The sequence below is a fragment of the Poecilia reticulata genome, chromosome 17 (assembly GCF_904066995.2).
Source record: "Poecilia reticulata chromosome 17, P_reticulata-male-v2, whole genome shotgun sequence".
Lineage (NCBI taxonomy): Eukaryota > Metazoa > Chordata > Actinopteri > Cyprinodontiformes > Poeciliidae > Poecilia > Poecilia reticulata.
In genome coordinates, this window is record NC_088846.1 from 25,135,699 (window position 1) to 25,155,436 (window position 19,738).

The following is a 19,738-nucleotide window of genomic DNA, read 5'->3' on the forward strand; positions in this document are numbered from 1 at the left end:
TCCTCCTTCCTGTTTCTAACAGTTGTTTATGATGATCATCAAACCCAGTCAGTGTCATCATGAGAGTCCAGCTAAAACCAGAAAACATCTAATATGCAAACTGACTGATCCTTCAAACAGAAAAGTCCAGATGTCGTCGCTTAGCATCAATTATAACTTCTACAGCAGAAAGAAGAGTTTTCACTGCAAAAAAACTAAATCTTGCCAAGTAGTTTTGGTCAAGTTAACAGTGCAAATATCTTCATACATTTGAAATAAGTAACTTTCAGTAATATATAGGAGCTTGTTTTAAGTCTGCAATTTCTTAATATTGATTAAAAAAGTCCTCCACTAGCAGATTATTCCACTTTTAACATGGCAAATGTCTTGTTGTAGATTAAATAATCTGCTAGATGAACTTGCTCTTTTTCATCAATATTAAGGAATTATTTACTCAAAACAAACAAGCTCCTCTATCCCGCTGAAAAGTTACTTGTAAGTTTTTTTTTTTACAATTCTATTCTTTTGAAATAAGGTCATGATTTTTTTTTTTACATATTATTAATCTATCCGTCCATCGTCAGGTCATGTGGGGTGGCTGCTGCCTTTCTGCATTTTACTGGGAACTAAACGAGTTAATACATTTTTAGATGCAATAATTCGATGAAATGTAAATACTCCTTTCCCATTATTGTCTTTCTAAAGCTGCCTGTGTTGCCCCACCATGTTAAATATATTAACATATATTTGAATGAATTTGAGTGAGCGATTGTGACCTTGAGAGTGTAAAAAATTCAGAGTTTAACAGCAGCAACAACTTTCTGAGTTTGCTTCTGCAACAGGAAAAAATTGCAAAGCAACTGAAAAAAGGAAACTGTGGGTAGATGTGTAATCTGATATCTGTGCCTGAACCAACTGAAAAAACTTTGATACAGTAGGAAAAGACGCATTTTAAAGTCTGTTGGCTGCTTTTTGTTTATCTACTAGATCAATAACCATCAACAAACAGGAAGTAAAAAAAAAAACGTGTCAACCAAAGTTTATTTCAGCAATTAGTCAGATCCATCCTAACTTTCAGTTTCTGTTTGAGTTCAGAACCAAAATCTGAGTTGTGACGACAAAATTACAACCAATTAATAATTTATCCTTAAAATGTATTCCAGGCCAAGCCAAGAGCGTTCCTACAGTTCCAGCCTCACTTCTCCTGATGTTTCAGATCTTTTTAAGATCTAAAACATCATAGATCCTAAGCAAAATGCTTATGCTTATTCACATAAGCATTTTACGTGAATAAAAAGGCACAATTTATCCACAATTATCTTGCTTTAAATAAGAAAAAATGATGGCTGGGTAGATGGATACCACTTAGAGACGATGGTAAAGGTAATAAGTTCTGGTAATTCAAGGATTTTCCTCTTTATTTCCTTTTTATATGCCTTTACAGATAAAAACCTCTGAAGGTCGCCACCTTCAGGAATCTGTAGTCGGTGTGATAGCTGCCGATCTTTTCTGAGTTAACATGGGGCGAGTCATCAGATTGAAACGGTTCCTGTCTTTAAAGAGACAGGAAGTCTCTTTAAAGTGAGTTTTACCATTTCCTCCTCAAACAGCAGAACCGCTTCAACCTGTGGAGCCGCTCAGAAGAGGTAAGAGGATCGGTTGGTTTTTCCTGAAGCATTTTAAAATGCTGCAAAGTTTTACAGAGAAATCTCAAAGGGCAACTTAAACCACAAACTACATTAATTCCTCTGATATTTCTCTTTGATAGAAACAAAAAGGGGGCAAAGATGCAAAAATGATGGACAGTTTTAGTTCTACATAATCCAAATTTAAGGATAAAACTGAACTGAACATTTAGAAACATCTCTATTGGAGACGAGGGAAAAGATGTGCAGACCGGAGATTGAGCCAAATAAATCTATTGAATTGGTTTTTCGTGTTTTTTTTTATCTTCAGGTAAAATTCTCTTCTACAAAAATTATGTAGATAAACACGATCACTCTTGTACCTAAGTTATTTGTTTTCATTATATATTTTAAAAAATTCTATATTGTTTTATTAAAAATAATACACTTATTATTATAGTCCTTTACAATACACACTAGCGAGTGGCTAACTTTGCTTAACTGAGATAAAAGTTAAGCAAAGAGTTTTTTAAATCATTTTTTTAACTTTAGTAAAAAAGGATACAACACATGAGACGGTAGAATAAATTTAAAAAATAATTTATTATAGTATTAGAAGCCATGTTGAACAAAAATGCCTCTTTTCAGCTGCGATTTGTCACAATGGGACAATTTTAAATAAAACGTCCAAATTTAATGATTGGTGAAGGATTTTTAATTTATAAAATGCTCCTTTTGATGATAAACAGATGACTGCTTTCAGTTTAATTTACTGTACAATGTTTTTCATTCTGATGTGGATCTTTAAAGATAAACCATCACTTAAATTTCTAAAAGCAGTGATTTCTTCCTGAAAGTTAAGAATGTAACTACTGTCTTTCTAAATACGGTACATTTTGTTCAAATTCAGATTTATGGTTAATCAACAGAACTGAAAAACTGATTTTTGTCATAATTCTTCACAGCTCAAGTTTTACTTCTGTATTTCTTTTCCACATTGATGCAAAAGGAGAGTCCACCCTAATTGACTCACTTCTGCTGGCAAACTACTTCTTCTTCACGTGAATCCATGAATCTTTCTGTTTCAGCCAAGATGGCCGACCAAAGAGAGCCGCTCATACCCAAACCGCCTCCAGACGCGTCTTCGCCTCCGCCATACTCCTACCACGACCAGCCGCCTCCAGCTTACTCCGCAGCCCCGGTCAGGTACGGTCCGCACCAAAGTGAGGCCGTCGTCACCGGATACGAGTCTTTCCGAGACATAAACCCAGAGATCGCATCGGACACGAATACCTTTGTGTCGTCGTCGTTTGAGGATGAAACTGTGAGGCGAGGGTTTGCTAGAAAGGTTTGTCTCCACTCAAAAGTTCAATTATTACACTGCAAAAACACAAAATCTTACCAAGTTTTTTGGGTCTAGTTTCTATTGCAAATATCTGAGTACACTTGAAATAAATAAAACTACTTACAAGTAACTTTTCAGCAAGATACAGGAGCTTGTTTTAAGTCAATAATTCTTTAATATTGATCTAAAAAAGTACTAGTTACATTTCACTTAAAACACGAGTAAAATGTCTTTCTATAAGTGAAATAATCTGCAAATGGAATTAGTTCTTTTTAGATTAACCGATTAAAGTAATATTGACAGTTAATATCGTCTTTGGGCCAAAAATAAGTTTCTACCATTTATGTAAAATGTGTCTCTATTATTCTGAGATGTGTGAGAACATAATTCCTCTCTTTTCGAAGGAGAAAATAAATCCTTTTAGAAACCACAGAATTAACCAGAGCTGTTCCCTTGCAGCAAGAAGGTTCTGGGTTCGATTCCCAGCCCCGGTCTTTCTGCATGGAGTTTGCATGTTCTCCCTGTGCATGCGTGGGTTTTCTCCGGGTACTCCGGTTTTCTCCCACAGTCCAAAAACATGACTGTCAGGTTAATTGGCCTCTCCAAATTGTCCTTAGGTGTGAGTGTGTGTGTGTGTGCATGGTTGTTTGTCCTGTGTGTCTCTGTGTTGCCCTGCGACAGACTGGCGACCTGTCCAGGGTGTACCCCGCCTCTCGCCCAGAACGTTAGCTGGAGATAGACACCAGCAACCCTCCTGACCCCACTAGGCACAAGGGTGTAAAGAAAATGGATGGATGGATGGATGGATCTTGAGATTCAAGTCGCTCAATCATACCATCACACATTTAGTCTTTATTTACCAAAGTTATGGTAAATAAAGACCAAAGTTTCATTTGTTATTTTCAAATCAACGGTTTACGGATGTCGCTTGTGCGACAGATTTACGGGCGTACCAGAAACGCAACACAAAGGTTCCGGCTCTGGTGCGTAGAAAACAATTAATAGCGTTAAAATCTGTGTCGTTAATAACTCTAAAGTACCGCGGTAAATTTCCACCCTTAATACACATCTCTTACTTTCTCCTGCAGGTGTTTAGCATCTTGACGCTCCAGCTGCTGTTCACCTTTAGCGTCGTCTGCGTGTTCACCTTCTCCAGCGTCGTGAAGGAGGCCGTGCAGAACAACTTGTGGGCCTACCTCAGCTCCTTCATCGTCTTCATCGTGGTGGCCTTCACCCTCAGCTGCTGCCGGTCCTTCAGCCGGCGTCACCCCTGGAACCTCGTGGGGCTGGTGGGCATATTTCTCTCAAAGCAAACTAAATAAATAAATAGGTCACACAGTAAAGCTGCAAAGCAAAGACGACAAGCAAGGTGTTTTATGAAGTGAATTTTGTTGCTGCAGGTTATCGTCACCCTAAGTTTGTCTTACATGGTGGGGACTGTCGCCTCTTTCCACAACACCACCGCTGTCGTCATCACCATGGCGGTGACGCTGGTCATCTCTCTTGCCATTATCGTCTTTGCATCACAGGTTGGCGGTGCTTTTTCATTCAAAAATGTCCTAAATGATGAACATTATTATTTATAATATCGATTTGAGGTCAATTGAAGGCCAATTTGGAGTCTTGCTAGTTTTTCAGTTGGGATTTGCTGGGGTTGCTAGGTAACGGGCTAGGCTTCGCTGGGGTTGCTAGGGAACGGCACAGCGCACCCTGATTTGTGTCCTTACATTCCAGATGTTTTTTCAAACGGCTCAGACAAAAACCTTGACTTATTGCCAGATTTTTTAAGCACTTGGACTGTTTTTAGAAAGCAGTTGAGACACAAATGGAAGTACAAAGCGATATATTTTTAAATAATACATCCCTATAAAATGAACCAAAAATACTGATGGATTAGGGTTAGAAAAGTGCAATTGAAAAAAACATAATTAAAATTTTTTAATAAACAATCATATATCCCTTTAATTAACATCGATTGCCAGTTTGCAGATCCTGGTTTGCATCCAGCAGCACTAAACTTCACTGAAGTATATGACTGAGCTTCCTGGGTGTCCTTCTGTTCTGTTTTCAGACTCGTTATGATTTCACTATCTATTACGGCGTCCTATTGATCATGGCTGTAGACGTCATCATGTTTGGGGTCATCTGCACCTTCTACTACTCCCACGTCGCCAGCATCATTTATGGATGTCTTGGAGCGCTGCTGTATTCTCTGGTAAGAGCAGGGAAACGATCAGAACATCTGTTTATTTATTTAATTTTGTCCCTTCTGGCACTCCAAACTTAGAATTTGACTTTGGAGCTCTGCTTGGGTTGCTAGGCAACGGATTAGGCTGGTCTGGGGTTTCTAGGTAATGGTGCAACAATTGGGAGATTCTCCAAAAACGTTTAACCTACTCTGCCTAAAAAATGGCTGGGTGTTTTTTTTTTTTTTTATCTCTTGGACCGCTTTTAGAAACAACAGAGACCAAAATTTAAGTATATAAACGTCCGAAATGTGAATTTTTCATAACTGGTCCCCTTTAAGTAACAGTTATGGTTATGAATAGGAGTGAGAAATCTCACAAAACTCACAGCCAGGAAAAAGGGAAATATTATTAATATCTCCAGTGACTCTAGGAATGCTGTTTGCATAAATAAGGGAAGTGTTTTTATAATAAAGCTGTGGTTCTCTAATTTCTCACCCTGCTTAACTCTTTCCCTTCCTGGCTCAGTTCCTGCTGGTCGACTGTCAGCTGATGATGGGAAAGATGAGCTACCGGCTGAATCCGGAGGAATACGTCAACGCTGCTCTCACCATCTACCTGGACATAATCCTCATCTTCCTCTACCTGCTGGGGAGGAGGTGATGCTGTGTAAAAAACACTACCTAAACTGAAATATCAAGCATTACAATGTATATAACTCAGCAGAACAATACAATTTTCCCAGTTTTTTATTTACACCAAGAAATAAACATCACAATTGCTTATTTTGCATTGTTACTCTGTATTTTATTGCATCCATGTTGTCTAAAGCAGTTCTTGACTGCATTTTATCACAGAGGTTACATGTGTTTTAGAGAGAATGAGCAAAAAAACAAAAACAAAACAAAGGAAGGTAATAAACTGTTTTTATTATAAGGAGGATAATCCCACAAAGAAAAAACATGAAGGAAATATAGTGCAAACGTTTTTTTTTTCTTCATCTTAGGCATTTGTCATGTATCATACACCCATTGATCATTTTTAGAGCAGAAAGGCTAGAAAATGTTGCAATCATTTAAAGCCTTTAAATGATTTAAAGAGGCACTGATGGGCTTCCTTATATAAAATCGGATGCTAAGTTATACCGCTAAAAACACAACATCTACCAATTAGTTTTCCTGTGTTTTCTAATATAAATATCTTAGCACACAAAGCTAACTTATAACTTTTCAACAAGATATAGGAGCTGGTTCAGAATCAATAATTCCATAATTTTGATAATAGTTCCACTTACAGATTATTCCAATTATGGCAAAACATTTTGCCAGTGTTATAAGTGAAATAATCTTTAAGGCGAATTATTTTTTCATTAATATTGAAGAATTATTGACTTGCTGAAAAGTTATTCTGTTGGTTTTGTCTTATTTGAAGTGCACTAAAATGTTTGCACTACAAAACTAGGCAAAAATAACGTTTTTGAAGTTTATTTGATTTAAATCTTTCATTTTCTTCAATAGGAAGTAGTTGCTTTCATAATATCAGGTTGAGCATCTGACCAATGGGTTGATCAGGAAATAATGTCACTAAACATTTTGTTTATAACAATGTACGACTGGTTGAAGTATAATTTAATTCAAATTTTGTGAAACAGTTTTTAAAAAAATGCTGCCACATTATTCTCCAATCGGTTGGCCAAGTAGATTTTTATGAGTTGACATAAAAACTTCTGAAATCTGCCTAGCAACAGGAGCGTCTTCAAATCTCCTAACCTACAGTAGAACAGCAAGATTTCCCCAACAGGGCAGCGATCCAGACTGGACCGGGTCGGACTGGTTTTCACCAGAGAGAGGAGAAGTTAAACTGGATCCGCAGCAGGTACCTCATCCGGGTCTGAGCCGGGTTGTAAACGATGAACTCGTTGTAGAGCAGAGAGTAGCCATTGGGGTTAGAAACCCCCGTTTTAACGCCGGGACCCATCGGAACCGTCGCTCCGTTCCTGAGGGAGGAAAAAAAATACAGAGAAGGAGTCAGAGGTCATTGGTTTACACATGTTGCATTTACGTTTTTATACTTAATAATTACTTTGTTTTTACTTGTATAGAAAAAACTGAAGTTGTTATCTTTGGACCTAGAGAGGAACGATCTAGAGTCAGTGTGCAGCTTCAATTACTACAGCTAGAAACTACAAATCAGGTTGGATTCTGGCCTGAACCTTCAGAGCCACATAAAGACGGTTACAAAGTCGGCCTTCTATCACCTAAAGAACATCTCCAGGATTAGAGGACTAATGTCTCAGCAAGATCTACAGAAACTCATCCATATGTTTATCTTTAGTAGCATTGATTATTGCAACAGCGTCTGCACAGGTTTGCCTAAAAAAATCCACCTTCCAGCTGCAGCTGATCCAGAACGCTGCTGCTGTTGTCCTCAATAAAACCAGGAAGTTAGGGCTCATCACCCCAGTTCTACAGAGCTTCACTGGCTCCCTGTAGCTCAGAGAATAGACTTTAATATACTGCTGTTAGTTTATAAATAACTGAATGGTTTATCACCACAATACATTAAAGATCTGCTGTTGTCATAGCAACCTTCCAGACCTCTCAGGTCTTCTGGTTCTGCTCTGTGTCTCCAGAACCAAACATGGAGAAGCAGGATTCAGCTTCTATGCCCCACAAATCTGGAACAAACTTCCAGAAAACTGTAAAATACCCAAAACACTGATTTCATTTAAATCAAGACTATTTAGAGTTGCTTTTGACACATAATAAATGAAACATTGACCAACATTTTTGATGTGAAATGAAAACCAGTAAAGTTTCTTACTGGTTTTCTCAATTGTTGTCTGACTTTGTATTTTTCTGTTTTTATGATGTAAACCACTTTGAACTGCCTCGTTGCTGAAATGTGCTGCACAGATAAACTTGTTTAACTTCACTAATATTTACTGAAGCGCTTTAACTCAAACATTTACATAAAATGCAATAGACTGTGAATTTCATTGCTTGATGGCAGATTTTAAGTTAAGTGTGGAGATGTGTCGAGACTAACAGCGTGACGGCGTTTTTTGGGTCGGGTCCGGTCAGGCCCAGGCCCTTGGTGCTGTGTTTTTCTGCAGGCAGCTTGTGGGCCTCATAGTCGGCGTCCAGCAGCTCGTTACTGTCCCCTAAAGCCACCTGCAGACAAACATGTTGATACATATGACAGAGCTGGGTGCAAAATGTGGGCAAAGCAACCAAAATGAAGTAAGGGTCAACAAATAAACATCAAAACCGTTTTGAAGAACAAATCTTCTGAAAACACGTTTTCTCACCTCACTCAGCAGCAGCAGTCCAACATGGTGGCTCTGGTTGGCAAAACAGTAGTTGGCACTTTTTGACGACATGTCTGCGAAGTAAATACCTTTACCAAACTGAAAGAGAATAAGCAGAAGGTCGAGTTATTTTTATGTTTCATAATAAAGTTAAAACTTAAGATGGGGAAAAAAGTTGCAAAGTGTCTTTATGTCTTGCAGAGAGGTGGAGAAAACCTAGATCCATTTACAAATAAATAATTTTATTAGATTTGCATTTCTTTCCTGACACATTTTTATTTAAGGGATCTAATATATATATATATATATATATATATATATATATATATATATATATATATATATATATATATATATATATATAATCTACAGAAAAGTCATTTTCATTTCTTTTCTATATTTTTCTGACCTCTTTGTGCTTTTATTGTTTGAAAAGCTAAAATCTTGCCTAAGTTTGGTTTTCTGCAAGTTTTAAACGCAGAATTAAAGGTTGAAATTCCCCTAAAAAATGTCTGCACTGTAAAAAAATACAAAACGTCTATAATTTATGGTAAAATAGAATTTTACAGTGTAAATACGACAAAATCCGTATTTACACTGTTTACACTATTTATATGGTAGAAGAGCTGCCGGTATTTTACCATAAATTAGAGACTTATAGTTTGGCACCCACTGGAAAAATGTTAAAAACTTTTCAAATGCAAATAATTTAAAGTGAAAGTAAATAATATGTTATATAATGTATATGTCAGGAAAATCACTGTGAATGTTTTGGACAGAGGAAGAAAAGACATTTGGAAGGAAACACTGGAGAAAGAACAGAACATTTAAACAACAGAATATATAATAAAGTCTGGATATACAAATTTTTTTTTTTTCCCCCGTATAATACTAAATTAAAACTAGATATTTTTTTTCAGGAATCATAAAATTCAGAAAACATGGAGAAATTCTGACAAAAAAGCCAAACTAGTTTATATTTAATGAGGTTTTTGAGCTCAGATTAACAGTTTGTGTTGTGATATAAATAATTATGTAAAATATTGTTTTAAAACAGGGAAAAAAAGCCCAAAATGAATGGACGTGTGTGTGTGAAAGCCTCGCCTTCGTACCATGTAGCCGGTGACGGGGGCCTCAGGCGGCGCCACTCGGAGCCCCTTACTGAGGATCCCGACCCAGTTGGACAGACGGGAGCCGTGCCACAGCAGAGTCCTGGTGAAAACAGAGCAACACACAAACATAGGGATGGAAAAACCCAACATGAGCGCCGCAAAAACACAAAACCTAACAACTGTTTTCTAATGTTTCTAGTGCAAATATCTTAGTATACTGGAAATAAGATGAAACAAACTTCAGCGAGAGTTAAGAGCTTGTTTTAAGTAAATAATTCCTTAATATTGATGATGGAAAGATGATGATGGTGATGATTGACTCAACTGTGCTTGAAACTAAATAAATAAACGTGGTCATATTTTGTGTTTTTTGCAGTGTGGAGCAGAAGGAGCCTCCGGTTCTGGCTCGACCCACCTGTTGTGTAAATGAGACAGGAAGTTGTCGCTCTCGCCGCTCCGGTCCACTGAGAAGACGTCCAGGACCTTCATGGTGTAGTCAGAGTGAGTGGGAGCGTGAGTGGACTGCAGGTACCGTTCTATCACCTTTACACCAAAACAGGGGGACAGAAATTACATTTGATCATCAGTTGATCAAAGATTTGGTTCTTGGAAAATCTGGAATTTTTTTCACCATTGTCTGTTCGCTTAAGGCAGCCATCTTGTTTTACAAGCGGGTTTTTATAGCTTCACTTTATTTGGACTTTAATTTTAGCTCAACTCCACGATGGCGTATTAAGGCCAGGCTTAAGCATATCAATACTTTTATTATCACAATAATTATTGAGATAAACAATAATATTGTTTCTTGACCATATTCAAATAATGTATTAACAATAGCATAATAACGCTCTCAAATAAACTTTAATTTTGTATTAAACACGCCACACTGAACTACAACAGGAAGACTGGAAGATATTCTAAATATCCAAAATAAAATACAACAAAATAATAAATGAAAATCAAATACAACCAAAACAATAAATAAAATGCATAATGAAGGGTTAGTAAGTCATTTCACCCAGCCCTAATTTCTATGTTTGCCAAATAAATATGGTAGAACAAATCTAAAATAAACAAGATCCTCCTTCTCTTCCTATATTTTCTACAATAAATAACAGATGTGAGGAATAAAAGCCTTGTCACGGTCCTAAAACTAATTTCTTCCCACTTCCTGTCAAAGTCTGGAGTCAAGAAAACCACATTTTTGCTCTTCATTCTTTGAAGAGTGGAAGAAAATGCCACAAAAAGTCTATGGTTGCACAATTTACAGTCAAGTAAACAGATTATAATTTTGCTTGAGCTTTAAAGACTTGATTTTGAGTCTCTTCGGCCAATAAAATCCTCCAAACAATGAGCTCCGACACGCCGCAAACAGATCATTAAGTAGTTCTTTTACACAATTTTTTTACACAGCCTCGTCACTGCACAATTAATAACTTTTACAATACGTATAAATATTTTACAGGGCAGGGAGTTATGGTTGGATTATTCTGGGAGAAAAAAAGTAAGAAAAAAAGATTAATCTCTGAATGTGACTGCACTAAATAACTTATATTACCTAATTTTTTCAAAGAGTTGTTTTAGATCCTAATGGCTATGAGCAGGAAGGATCTCCTGCAACAGTCTGGTTACAGAACTCAGAAGAAGCTTCTGACTGAAGACACTGTTGTTGTATCACCGTCTCATGAAAATGATGCTCCGGGTTGGCTGTAATGTTCTTTATTTTTATATTTTGCATGTTTTTGAATTAAATAATTATTATTTTCCCTCTAAAATATGATGACTTAGAACAGAAATATTGATTGCTAACATCAGAAGTTTCTTTTAGTTTGTCTGTAAATAAGGTGGGAGCAGATTACTTTCTAAAACTGATTTTTATATTTCATGAAATAGGAAATCTATTGGTATTCTAACTTAATACGAAAAATGGTAATGAATGCATTAAATTTTATTTAGATAATTTAGATTCAGCTATCAATTAATAAAAGAAACATATTAAACAATTGAGCGTGGGACTTTATCAAGCAAGGAATCATTTAAATTAAAATGATCATTTTTACGGTTGAGATGTCAACGCGTTACTTACATGGATTTTAACGCATTTTAATCGTCTTGGTTTATTTTTGTCTTTACATAGAAAAATCCTGAGTAGGAACTTTTGTGCTGTGTTTCTGGTACGCCCGTCAATCTGATGCACAGGCGACATCCATAAACAAGAGTGATGGACAACAAAACTGCATTTCTCGGCCCACTAGACGTTAATTTTTGCTTCAAAAAAACGATCTGACTGGTAAATACTTTATTATGTTAAAGTTGTGCTAAAACAAGTTAGCCAATCAGTGAAGCTATTAAAGTCTAAAATAGCATCTCAATGCTAAATATGGTGCAGTTAGCAAAGTCTACGCTAAAGTCAGCCTCCACAGTTCACATTTCTAAAAAATAACTTTTTAAAAAATTGCACTTTACATCATTCTGATGGTTGAATTACCGAAATAAAATTAAAAAACAACTGAGCCTTTTTATTAAATGTGTCTCATGTGTCTTTTTATTAAATTATTTAGCACCAAAAAGGGGTTTTGAATTGAACATTTTGCTTATTTTGTTAAAATGTGGTTTCGATTAAAATACGATTAATTTATTACAGATCCTAAATTAATTTGATTAAAAATTTTAATCAAGTCCCACCACTAATCATGTTATATACATATAACTGACTGGTTATAAGCTGTGCAGCAAGTCAATCACTTTTTACTAGAGCAGCGTTAGCTCCCCCTGCTGGCCCCAATGGAAATATATACAGCACATTTAGATAATGAGAAGAAAAGTTATTTTAAAGTAACAAATTAAGTTATCTTTAAACTAGTCAACAGGTCAAATAAATATTTAAAAGCTTACTTATTTATTGTATTTTGACGATCTTGTAATTATTTAACTTAACCAACCTTGAACTCGTGGCTGCTCTGGTCCACAGGCTCCAGTTGGCACTGCAGGGCGTGATACTGTCTGTCCAAAGGATGCTCGTCACTGTCTGCATTGGACTCGGCCATTTTCACCGCAATCTGGATGTCGCTCAGCGCCTGGAAAGAAAAACATTAGACAACATGATTAGGGACGCACCGATCCACTTTCCTCACTTCTGATACCGATATCTTACAAGTAACTTTTCAGCAAGAAATAAAAGCTTGTTTTAAGTAAATAATTCCTTAATATTATATTTTTTAAACGTACTAGTTTATTATTTAACTTATAACATGGATATCTTAAGTGAAATAATCTAAATTAATTTGTTCAGTCAGAGCAATTAGGACGATGAAAGCAAGAATAAAATAAGTAATGAAGAAACTGAAACAGACGAAAACAACAGGTTGAAAAAAAATAAACAAAAGTGCAATTAGAAATTCTAAATATAATGTAAAATAAATAATAAAGCTTGATGTCGCTCAGAGCACAAATCATAGAATCAGACTGAATAGATCTAGATTCTAGATCAGTGGCGTATTGTCACTAATCTAGAACATTTTTCAATGTCAGGACCTCAGATATTAATATCGGATCGATCTCTATAAATGATGAATGGATTTATAGATTGGTGAAACTTTGAGGTGATGAGAAAGAAAAACAAATCTGAAATATTTTACCTCCAACAGAGAAATTTTTTCCTTCAGTTCTTCTTCTGTGCGAATCATTGGAGGCGTTTTTAACCTGGAAATTTATTTCCTTTTAATTTCCAAACACCAGAACAGACTAAATGTTTTCTTTGCAGGGTTATTTCATGCTTCTTACCCAAAGTCATGCGGGATCCGGGTGTAAAACTGGTTGCAGGCGTCCAGCAACTCCTTACTGCTTCCCTTTTTCTTCAAGCATGACTCGATCCTCTTCAGGGCTTCGTATCCTGCACGGATCTGCTCCGAGGTCAGCTTTCCTGCAGGTAGGAACACAAACAGTGCTTAACAATCCAATGCACTTTAAGACTGAGTTATTTATTTTTTTCCGTAAGTGTGGCGCACCAAGAGGAGCTTTTCTGGTGTCGAACTTCATCTCCAGCACACACTCCTCCATGGCTCTGAGGTCACAGATGAGTTCGAGGAGCGACTGGAGCTTCGCGTCCAGCTTGGAGGGCTGCTTTCTGGGGGCGGCGTCCACTGTGGTCATGTTCTCCTCCTGGGAGAAAACAAAAAAAGGTTGGTTTTATACGTTTCAGACCGGCTTTGTTCGTACACCATCAGATTTAATGTGGGTTATATGTCTACAGTTCCCAGACTTCTAAAAGATGTTCTACTCAAATTTTCTAAATTAACAGGCCTTTGCATTCAATTTACAATAAGAAATTTGGCAGATATTCTAATATTTCAGACTTAAAATATCAAAGCTGGAATAAAGTGAAAGGAAAGACATCAGAAAGAAACATCAGGATGAAAGGAATGACATAAAGGACAGAAGAAGTTATAATGTACAAGGAAAAACAAGAAAGTAAGTAAGGAAGGAATGACAATGTGAAAGAAAGAAGACAGGAAAAGCACTGCAAAAACACAACATCGTTAAGTATTTTTGGCCTATTTTCCATTGCAAATATCTTAGTGCACTTGAAATAAAATAAAACTAACTTACAAGTAACTTTTCAGCAAGAGATAGGAGCTTGTTAAAAGTAAATAATTCCTTCATATTAATAAAAAGGTACTGGTTTGACTGGCAGATTATTTCACTTATAGCATGGTAAAAATATCTGCTAGTGAAAGTAGTACTTTTATTTATAAATATTAAGGAATTATTTACTTTAAAGAAGCTTCTATTTCTTGCTGAAAAGCTACAATTACTTGTAAGTTAGTTTCATTTTATTTCAAATTTACAAAGATATTTGCACTAAAAACTGGAGCAAAAATTCTTTTTTGTAGGGAGAAAAGACAAAAGTGAGGGATGGAGGACACACGAGAGAAAGGAAAGAAATTAAATACAAGAGAAAGTTACGGAAGGACACAAGAAAGGAGTGGAAGGACATAAAAGATAAAGAAAAGATGAGAAAACACAAGGAAGCAAAGAAGAGAGGGAAAAACAACAGAATTATAGAAATAAAAAGGAGGGAAAGAAGAAAAGAGAAAGAAAGGAAGGATAATGAAAGAAAACACACAAAGATAGAGGGACCGCAGGAATAATGAAACATTTAGAAAGTAGGATAAAGAATAAACTCTTGTTTTCCAAGCCTACCCAGATCTTTTAAAACAGTCAAAACCAAAACTCTTCCAGATATTTTTTTAATCATCTTTCCATAAAACTCTGTGAAAGTGTAGATACCGATATGCAGTCGGGTCACTGTGGCCTGTGTGAACCGGTAGAAAGTCCAACCGTCCCTCCAAACTTACCTTCTCGTTAGCGGCGTAGTCCATGAACACCAGGTCATATTTTCCGGCTACTTTCTCAAAACTTTCCCTGCGATCCCACTCGTTCTTTGTCTTATCCAAGAACCTGCAGCAACATTTCAAAGATTCACCCAAAGCAGCGTTTTCAGAGGCTTCTGGGAAACGTTTTAGTCAGATCATCTCACTTTTTCTTGAAGACGTCTTTGGCCTTCAGCAGATCTGCCCCGCAGACTGTGAGGCTGTTCTGACCCACTTTACCCACTGTGGAAACACAAGAGATTAAGAAATGTATCCTGCCAGCCCTGCTGGGCAACAGTAGAACTGTAATTATTTTAATAATCTATCACTTTATCCAGTATTTTAATTTCATTCATTTATTTTTGAACGCAAGAGAAAAGATGAGCAAACATAACTAAGAACAGAGAACAGAATATTTAGCTTACCTTGACTTTTTTGTTTTAAAAGAAAACATAAACATTTATTTAATCCTACCCCTTATCTCAGTTTAATGAAACTTATTTATTCAATAATTATTGCTATTTTCTGGTCATTCTGACGATTAATTACTTGGTGCAAATTTTTTATTTAACTACTTCAGGCTTTTTTACGCAATATTTGAAATGCATTAAAAGATTAAAATAAGCAATAATTCAATTAATAATAAAACAAACATTTTATTGCCTCAAATAACACAGCATTCCTTTAATAATACTGTCTCATTTATAGAAAAGGATACATCTGCAGCTAAAAAATACTATCTACAAATATTTTAATAATTTTTTTATTAATAAATGCACAACAAAATGTATTTAACAGGTATTTTTTGCAAATTGTGAACCAGGTGGAGCTAAAAATGCCACTTGAGGAGTTCTGGGTAAAACATATTTATAGACAAACAATGTTTTTAATCTTAAATGGAAAATGTATTTATTCTTTGTACAGTTTTGGATTAATTGCAGCTCTGACTGTGTGGTTATTTCAGCAACTGGACATTTCAGAGTCTCTATACTTCTGTTAATCATTAATCAGTTACTAAATTATCTGATAACTACTTTAATAATGAATCACAGTTAGTCTGATTAATCGTTTCAGTGCTGCTGAATATTAAACTCACCCCGGCCCCATCTCATCCAGACGCTGTAAGCCTTGGCGCCGTCGTCCTCCAGCAGCTGGATCAGGTAATATTTATTGTTGTTGAACTGCAGGTTGGTCTGCCAGGCAAATAAATAACAAATAAATGCAAGTAAAACTACAAAATTTAATGAATTAAAAAATTAAATGAGGGTTTCAAGAATTCAAATAGCGCTCTAGAACTATTTATTTTACCAAAAACAAGCTAAAGCATTTCTACATTACTGCTTTGATTTATGAAAAATATTATGCGGGATTTTTGCTAAGAAACAGACAAATAAAATTGAGTTTAGTTTTTAATTTATTATTATGTCTGATCTGCAGACTCAGATTTCAATGGATTATGATTAATTTATTTTATGAAGTAAAATTCATAAACCATAATCCATCAGAAAACTAAGGAGTTACAAGAACTCTTATTTATTCATAGGTTTATTTTTAATACTCCAAAAATTGATGTTATCAAGATTTATTTGCTTTGGTGCATTTAGTGACCAGAAAAAAAAAGATTTTTCAGTATTTGACTTGCAAACAACCAATCAAAAGAAGATCACAGTAAAATTGATGGATTATAATTTCTGGTTGATGGACTGGTGCATCAATCAACCAAAAAAAAAAACATAAAACAAAAGAGGGGATTTTTAAAAAAATCTGCAGGTGGGTTGAAGCAGAAGTAAAAGAGGTTTATTTTTTAGTATTTTACCTGGTTCAGCATCACATCGTAAACATCATTCCCTTCACTGTAAACATGAGCCTGAAAGAGAAACATAAAGAATGTTTAAAAAGACAAAAACCAGCAAATTCTTAAATAGCTTTTAGAAAAAAAATAGTTTTTTATGCTTGCAATTTTTTTATCTGCCCCTCCAGATGTGGGAATGTTTCAAACAGGACAATTATTAGACATTAGACATTATTAGATATTTATAGAGAAAATGGAAAAAAGAACAATAACAACAACAAGACAAAACTTACACAGCACTGATACAGAAAACAAAACAGGAAGAAAGTACAGAAATTACAGCAATTACTTGAAAAAAAAAACAAATTTACAACTAAACTTAAAAATATGGATCATCCTCTTTTAATTTTGAGACAATCCAGAACTGAAATCATGACAGATTTTGATTGTGTAGGATAATCTACATTTTTTAGATATATTTTCTTACTAAGAGCAAAAAATTATTTAAAATATTTTGAGTTAAAATGCACCATCTTTATTGGCACATTTCTCTGACTTCAGAAGAATCCGTGACACATTTTTGAACATGCAGGTGTGAAACCAGTCAGAGGTTTAACATCTGGTTTGTACACAGGAAACGCACCTTTCCCAGTTTAGCTCTGCATTCGGAGTCCACTGGAGCTTTGCCCTTCATCACCACCGTCCGCACCACCTCTGGGCAGAAAACACACACCAGACACATTCCTGATGATCATTTTTCAGCTCTAGTTTCATAGTTAAAGCTCTGATTTTTTAAAAATATTTTACCTTCAGTTTTTATTTCCTCTTTAGGCATTTCTTTGGTTTTTGCTGCACTCTTGCTCTGTCCTCTTCTCCTCTTAGCTGCCGGCTGCTCCGCTGTCTCCTCCTCTTCCTCTTCCTCTTTGACTTGAACTGAATCTCCATTTTCAGCCGCCACATCACCGGCTTCATTTAAACTCTCTAAATTCAGGAAGATAAAAAAAATTTAAATTCAACATAACTACAGCTAAATGAACACTGGCTTTAAACAGATAATGGAAATTTAAGATAAATGTTTTTTTTTTCTTTCAGTATTACTTTTAACACAAGGTAGGTTGTAAAAATTAATTTGGGAGTTGGAAAGCACCTTATACTGGCATGCCAATATTTTTCATGTTCTACTCTACATGTCTGAACATGCAAATAAAAAAAACAAATTTGCATCTTTAATCATAAATCATATCTCGGGAGCCTGAGGCATCCTTACAAACTTAAATATGTGCATATTTAAAAGGGCTATAGCAAAAGAATATATCCTTCAGGCTCATTTACATAAGATGAAGTCAACATTTCTGACAAAAATTGCAGTGAAAGTATACATCCATCCATTTTCTTTACACCCTTGTCCCTTATTGGAGTCGGGAGGTGCTGGTGCCTCTCCAGCTAACGTTCCGGGCGAGAGACAGGGGTCACCCTGGACAGGTCACCAGCCTGTCGCAGTGCAACACAGAGACACACAGGACAAACAACCATGCACACACACCTAGGGGCAATTTGGAGAGGCCAATTAACCTGACAGTCATGTTTTTGGAGAAAACCCACGCATGCACAGGGAGAAAGACCGGGGCCGGGAATCGAACCCAGAACCTTCTTGCTGCAAGGCAACAGCTCTACCAACTGCACCACTGTGCAGCCTGAAAGTATACATATACATTTAATTTATAAATGTAAAATTATTAATTCTATTGCAGCTACTAATCAAAACTGAATCAGTAAAGTATTTTCTTAGATAAACGGATAAAGATTCACTGAAGCAGTAAAAACGATGGGTATTTACCTTCTTTTACTATCTGAGAGCGAATCTTTCTCTTGTACTTTGTCGTAGGATTAACCTGGACCATTTTCTTCAGATCAACTTCATATTTCTTCCCTGCGCCAAGAGTCAGAGTGACCGACGTCTTCCCTGATGAGGAAGCTGAATCCAGCATGGAGGCCGCTTCATCTGGGTACGGTTCCCACTGCCCGTCATCTCCTTGCCACTGCCACACTGAGCACAAACAAGAGATGGGTGGATTTTATCTCAGTTTATTTACTGATTTATAATTAAGGCATTCATTTAAACTCCAAACGCAGTTAATTTAAATAGAAATTAATATTGCACAACATAGTCTAATGCCGATAAATTCTACGTATCAGCTTGAAATCATGTTGTCAATGGTGTTTATTTAAGGTAAATCTGACTGATCCAATTGTCTTTTTTTAAATGTTTTAAGATAAAATTGAAAACCTTTTAAGACTTCATGAAAAAGCTGATAAACATGCAGCAGTTTACACAAGCTGAAACTCCAAAACATTGCTTAGTACATAATTATAGGCTTAATATTATTCTAAATCTTTATATTTGGAAATTTCAGTCATTTTTTCCCAATTAGCAATTTATTAATTGTATTAATATAAACGCAAAAATAGGTTTCTGGTAGAATGATTGTGAAAGTGGATGGTATGAAGAACACTTTGCATATAAAGTAGTTTATTTATGTCCAGATTGAAGGTTCAGAGCCTTGTTTCAATAATTACTGCGTCCAGGTCTTTGTTATGATCTCACTGTTGCTTGTCCAGTCATGTCTGGAAATTCTGAAATAACCGTTGGCTTCCTTCCTAGCTAAAAAACAAACACCAACCTGTCTTTGTCGGGACTTCCTCGTTTTCTACGGCGCTCTGGCTTTTATTTCTGGAACCTCTGGTTCTCCTCATTATGTTGTGGATAATTTTATAATTTAGGTGGTAGTAGTAAGGTCCATAGGCGACAACACAGAGCGCGAAACTCCGCTACTGCTTCCTGGACTTGTCGGAGGTCTTAGTGAAGCTCGTTTAGGGAGAAGATGGCTCACCCCGCAGGTAGACGCGACTGTTATTACAGTTACCATGACAACAGTGCTATCTGAAATCAGTCCTGCTGCATAGTTTTTTACATTGGGAGTAAAAAACGACATTTTTGGTTCATTTATTACATAATC

At 36.0% G+C, this 19,738-nt stretch overlaps 2 protein-coding genes across 5 annotated transcripts; one reads left to right on the forward strand and one right to left on the reverse strand.

Moving 5' to 3' along the window:
• Window positions 1-545: 545 nt before the first annotated feature.
• On the forward strand, window positions 546-5,920 carry LOC103479529 (protein lifeguard 1). The gene is made up of 6 exons (XM_008434014.2): window positions 546-1,625; window positions 2,693-2,952; window positions 4,038-4,238; window positions 4,350-4,478; window positions 5,021-5,164; window positions 5,664-5,920. Exons 2-6 carry the CDS (start codon window positions 2,698-2,700, stop codon window positions 5,796-5,798), a joined length of 864 nt encoding a protein of 287 aa, XP_008432236.1. The 5' UTR covers window positions 546-1,625; window positions 2,693-2,697; the 3' UTR covers window positions 5,799-5,920.
• On the reverse strand, window positions 4,189-19,594 carry parp2 (poly (ADP-ribose) polymerase 2). Of its 4 annotated transcripts, XM_081598810.1 has the most exons (20): window positions 19,403-19,594; window positions 18,559-18,768; window positions 17,529-17,702; window positions 17,365-17,435; window positions 16,746-16,796; window positions 16,026-16,122; window positions 15,097-15,172; window positions 14,915-15,017; window positions 13,565-13,718; window positions 13,341-13,479; window positions 13,196-13,259; window positions 12,500-12,634; window positions 9,973-10,100; window positions 9,558-9,657; window positions 8,446-8,544; window positions 8,184-8,308; window positions 7,015-7,131; window positions 5,634-5,783; window positions 4,377-4,508; window positions 4,189-4,263 (listed from the first exon to the last, which is right to left on the reverse strand). In XM_081598810.1, the coding sequence occupies exons 1-18, from the start codon at window positions 19,473-19,475 to the stop codon at window positions 5,777-5,779; spliced, it is 1,923 nt and encodes a 640-aa protein (XP_081454936.1). In that variant the 5' UTR covers window positions 19,476-19,594; the 3' UTR covers window positions 4,189-4,263; window positions 4,377-4,508; window positions 5,634-5,776. The 4 variants fall into 4 exon arrangements, with proteins under 4 accessions (XP_081454936.1, XP_081454937.1, XP_081454935.1 ...); XM_081598811.1 differs by lacking the exons at window positions 4,189-4,263; window positions 4,377-4,508 and adding an exon at window positions 5,071-5,161 and having other exon boundaries at window positions 5,634-5,780; XM_081598809.1 differs by lacking the exons at window positions 4,189-4,263; window positions 4,377-4,508 and adding an exon at window positions 5,071-5,161.
• Window positions 19,595-19,738: the final 144 nt, after the last annotated feature.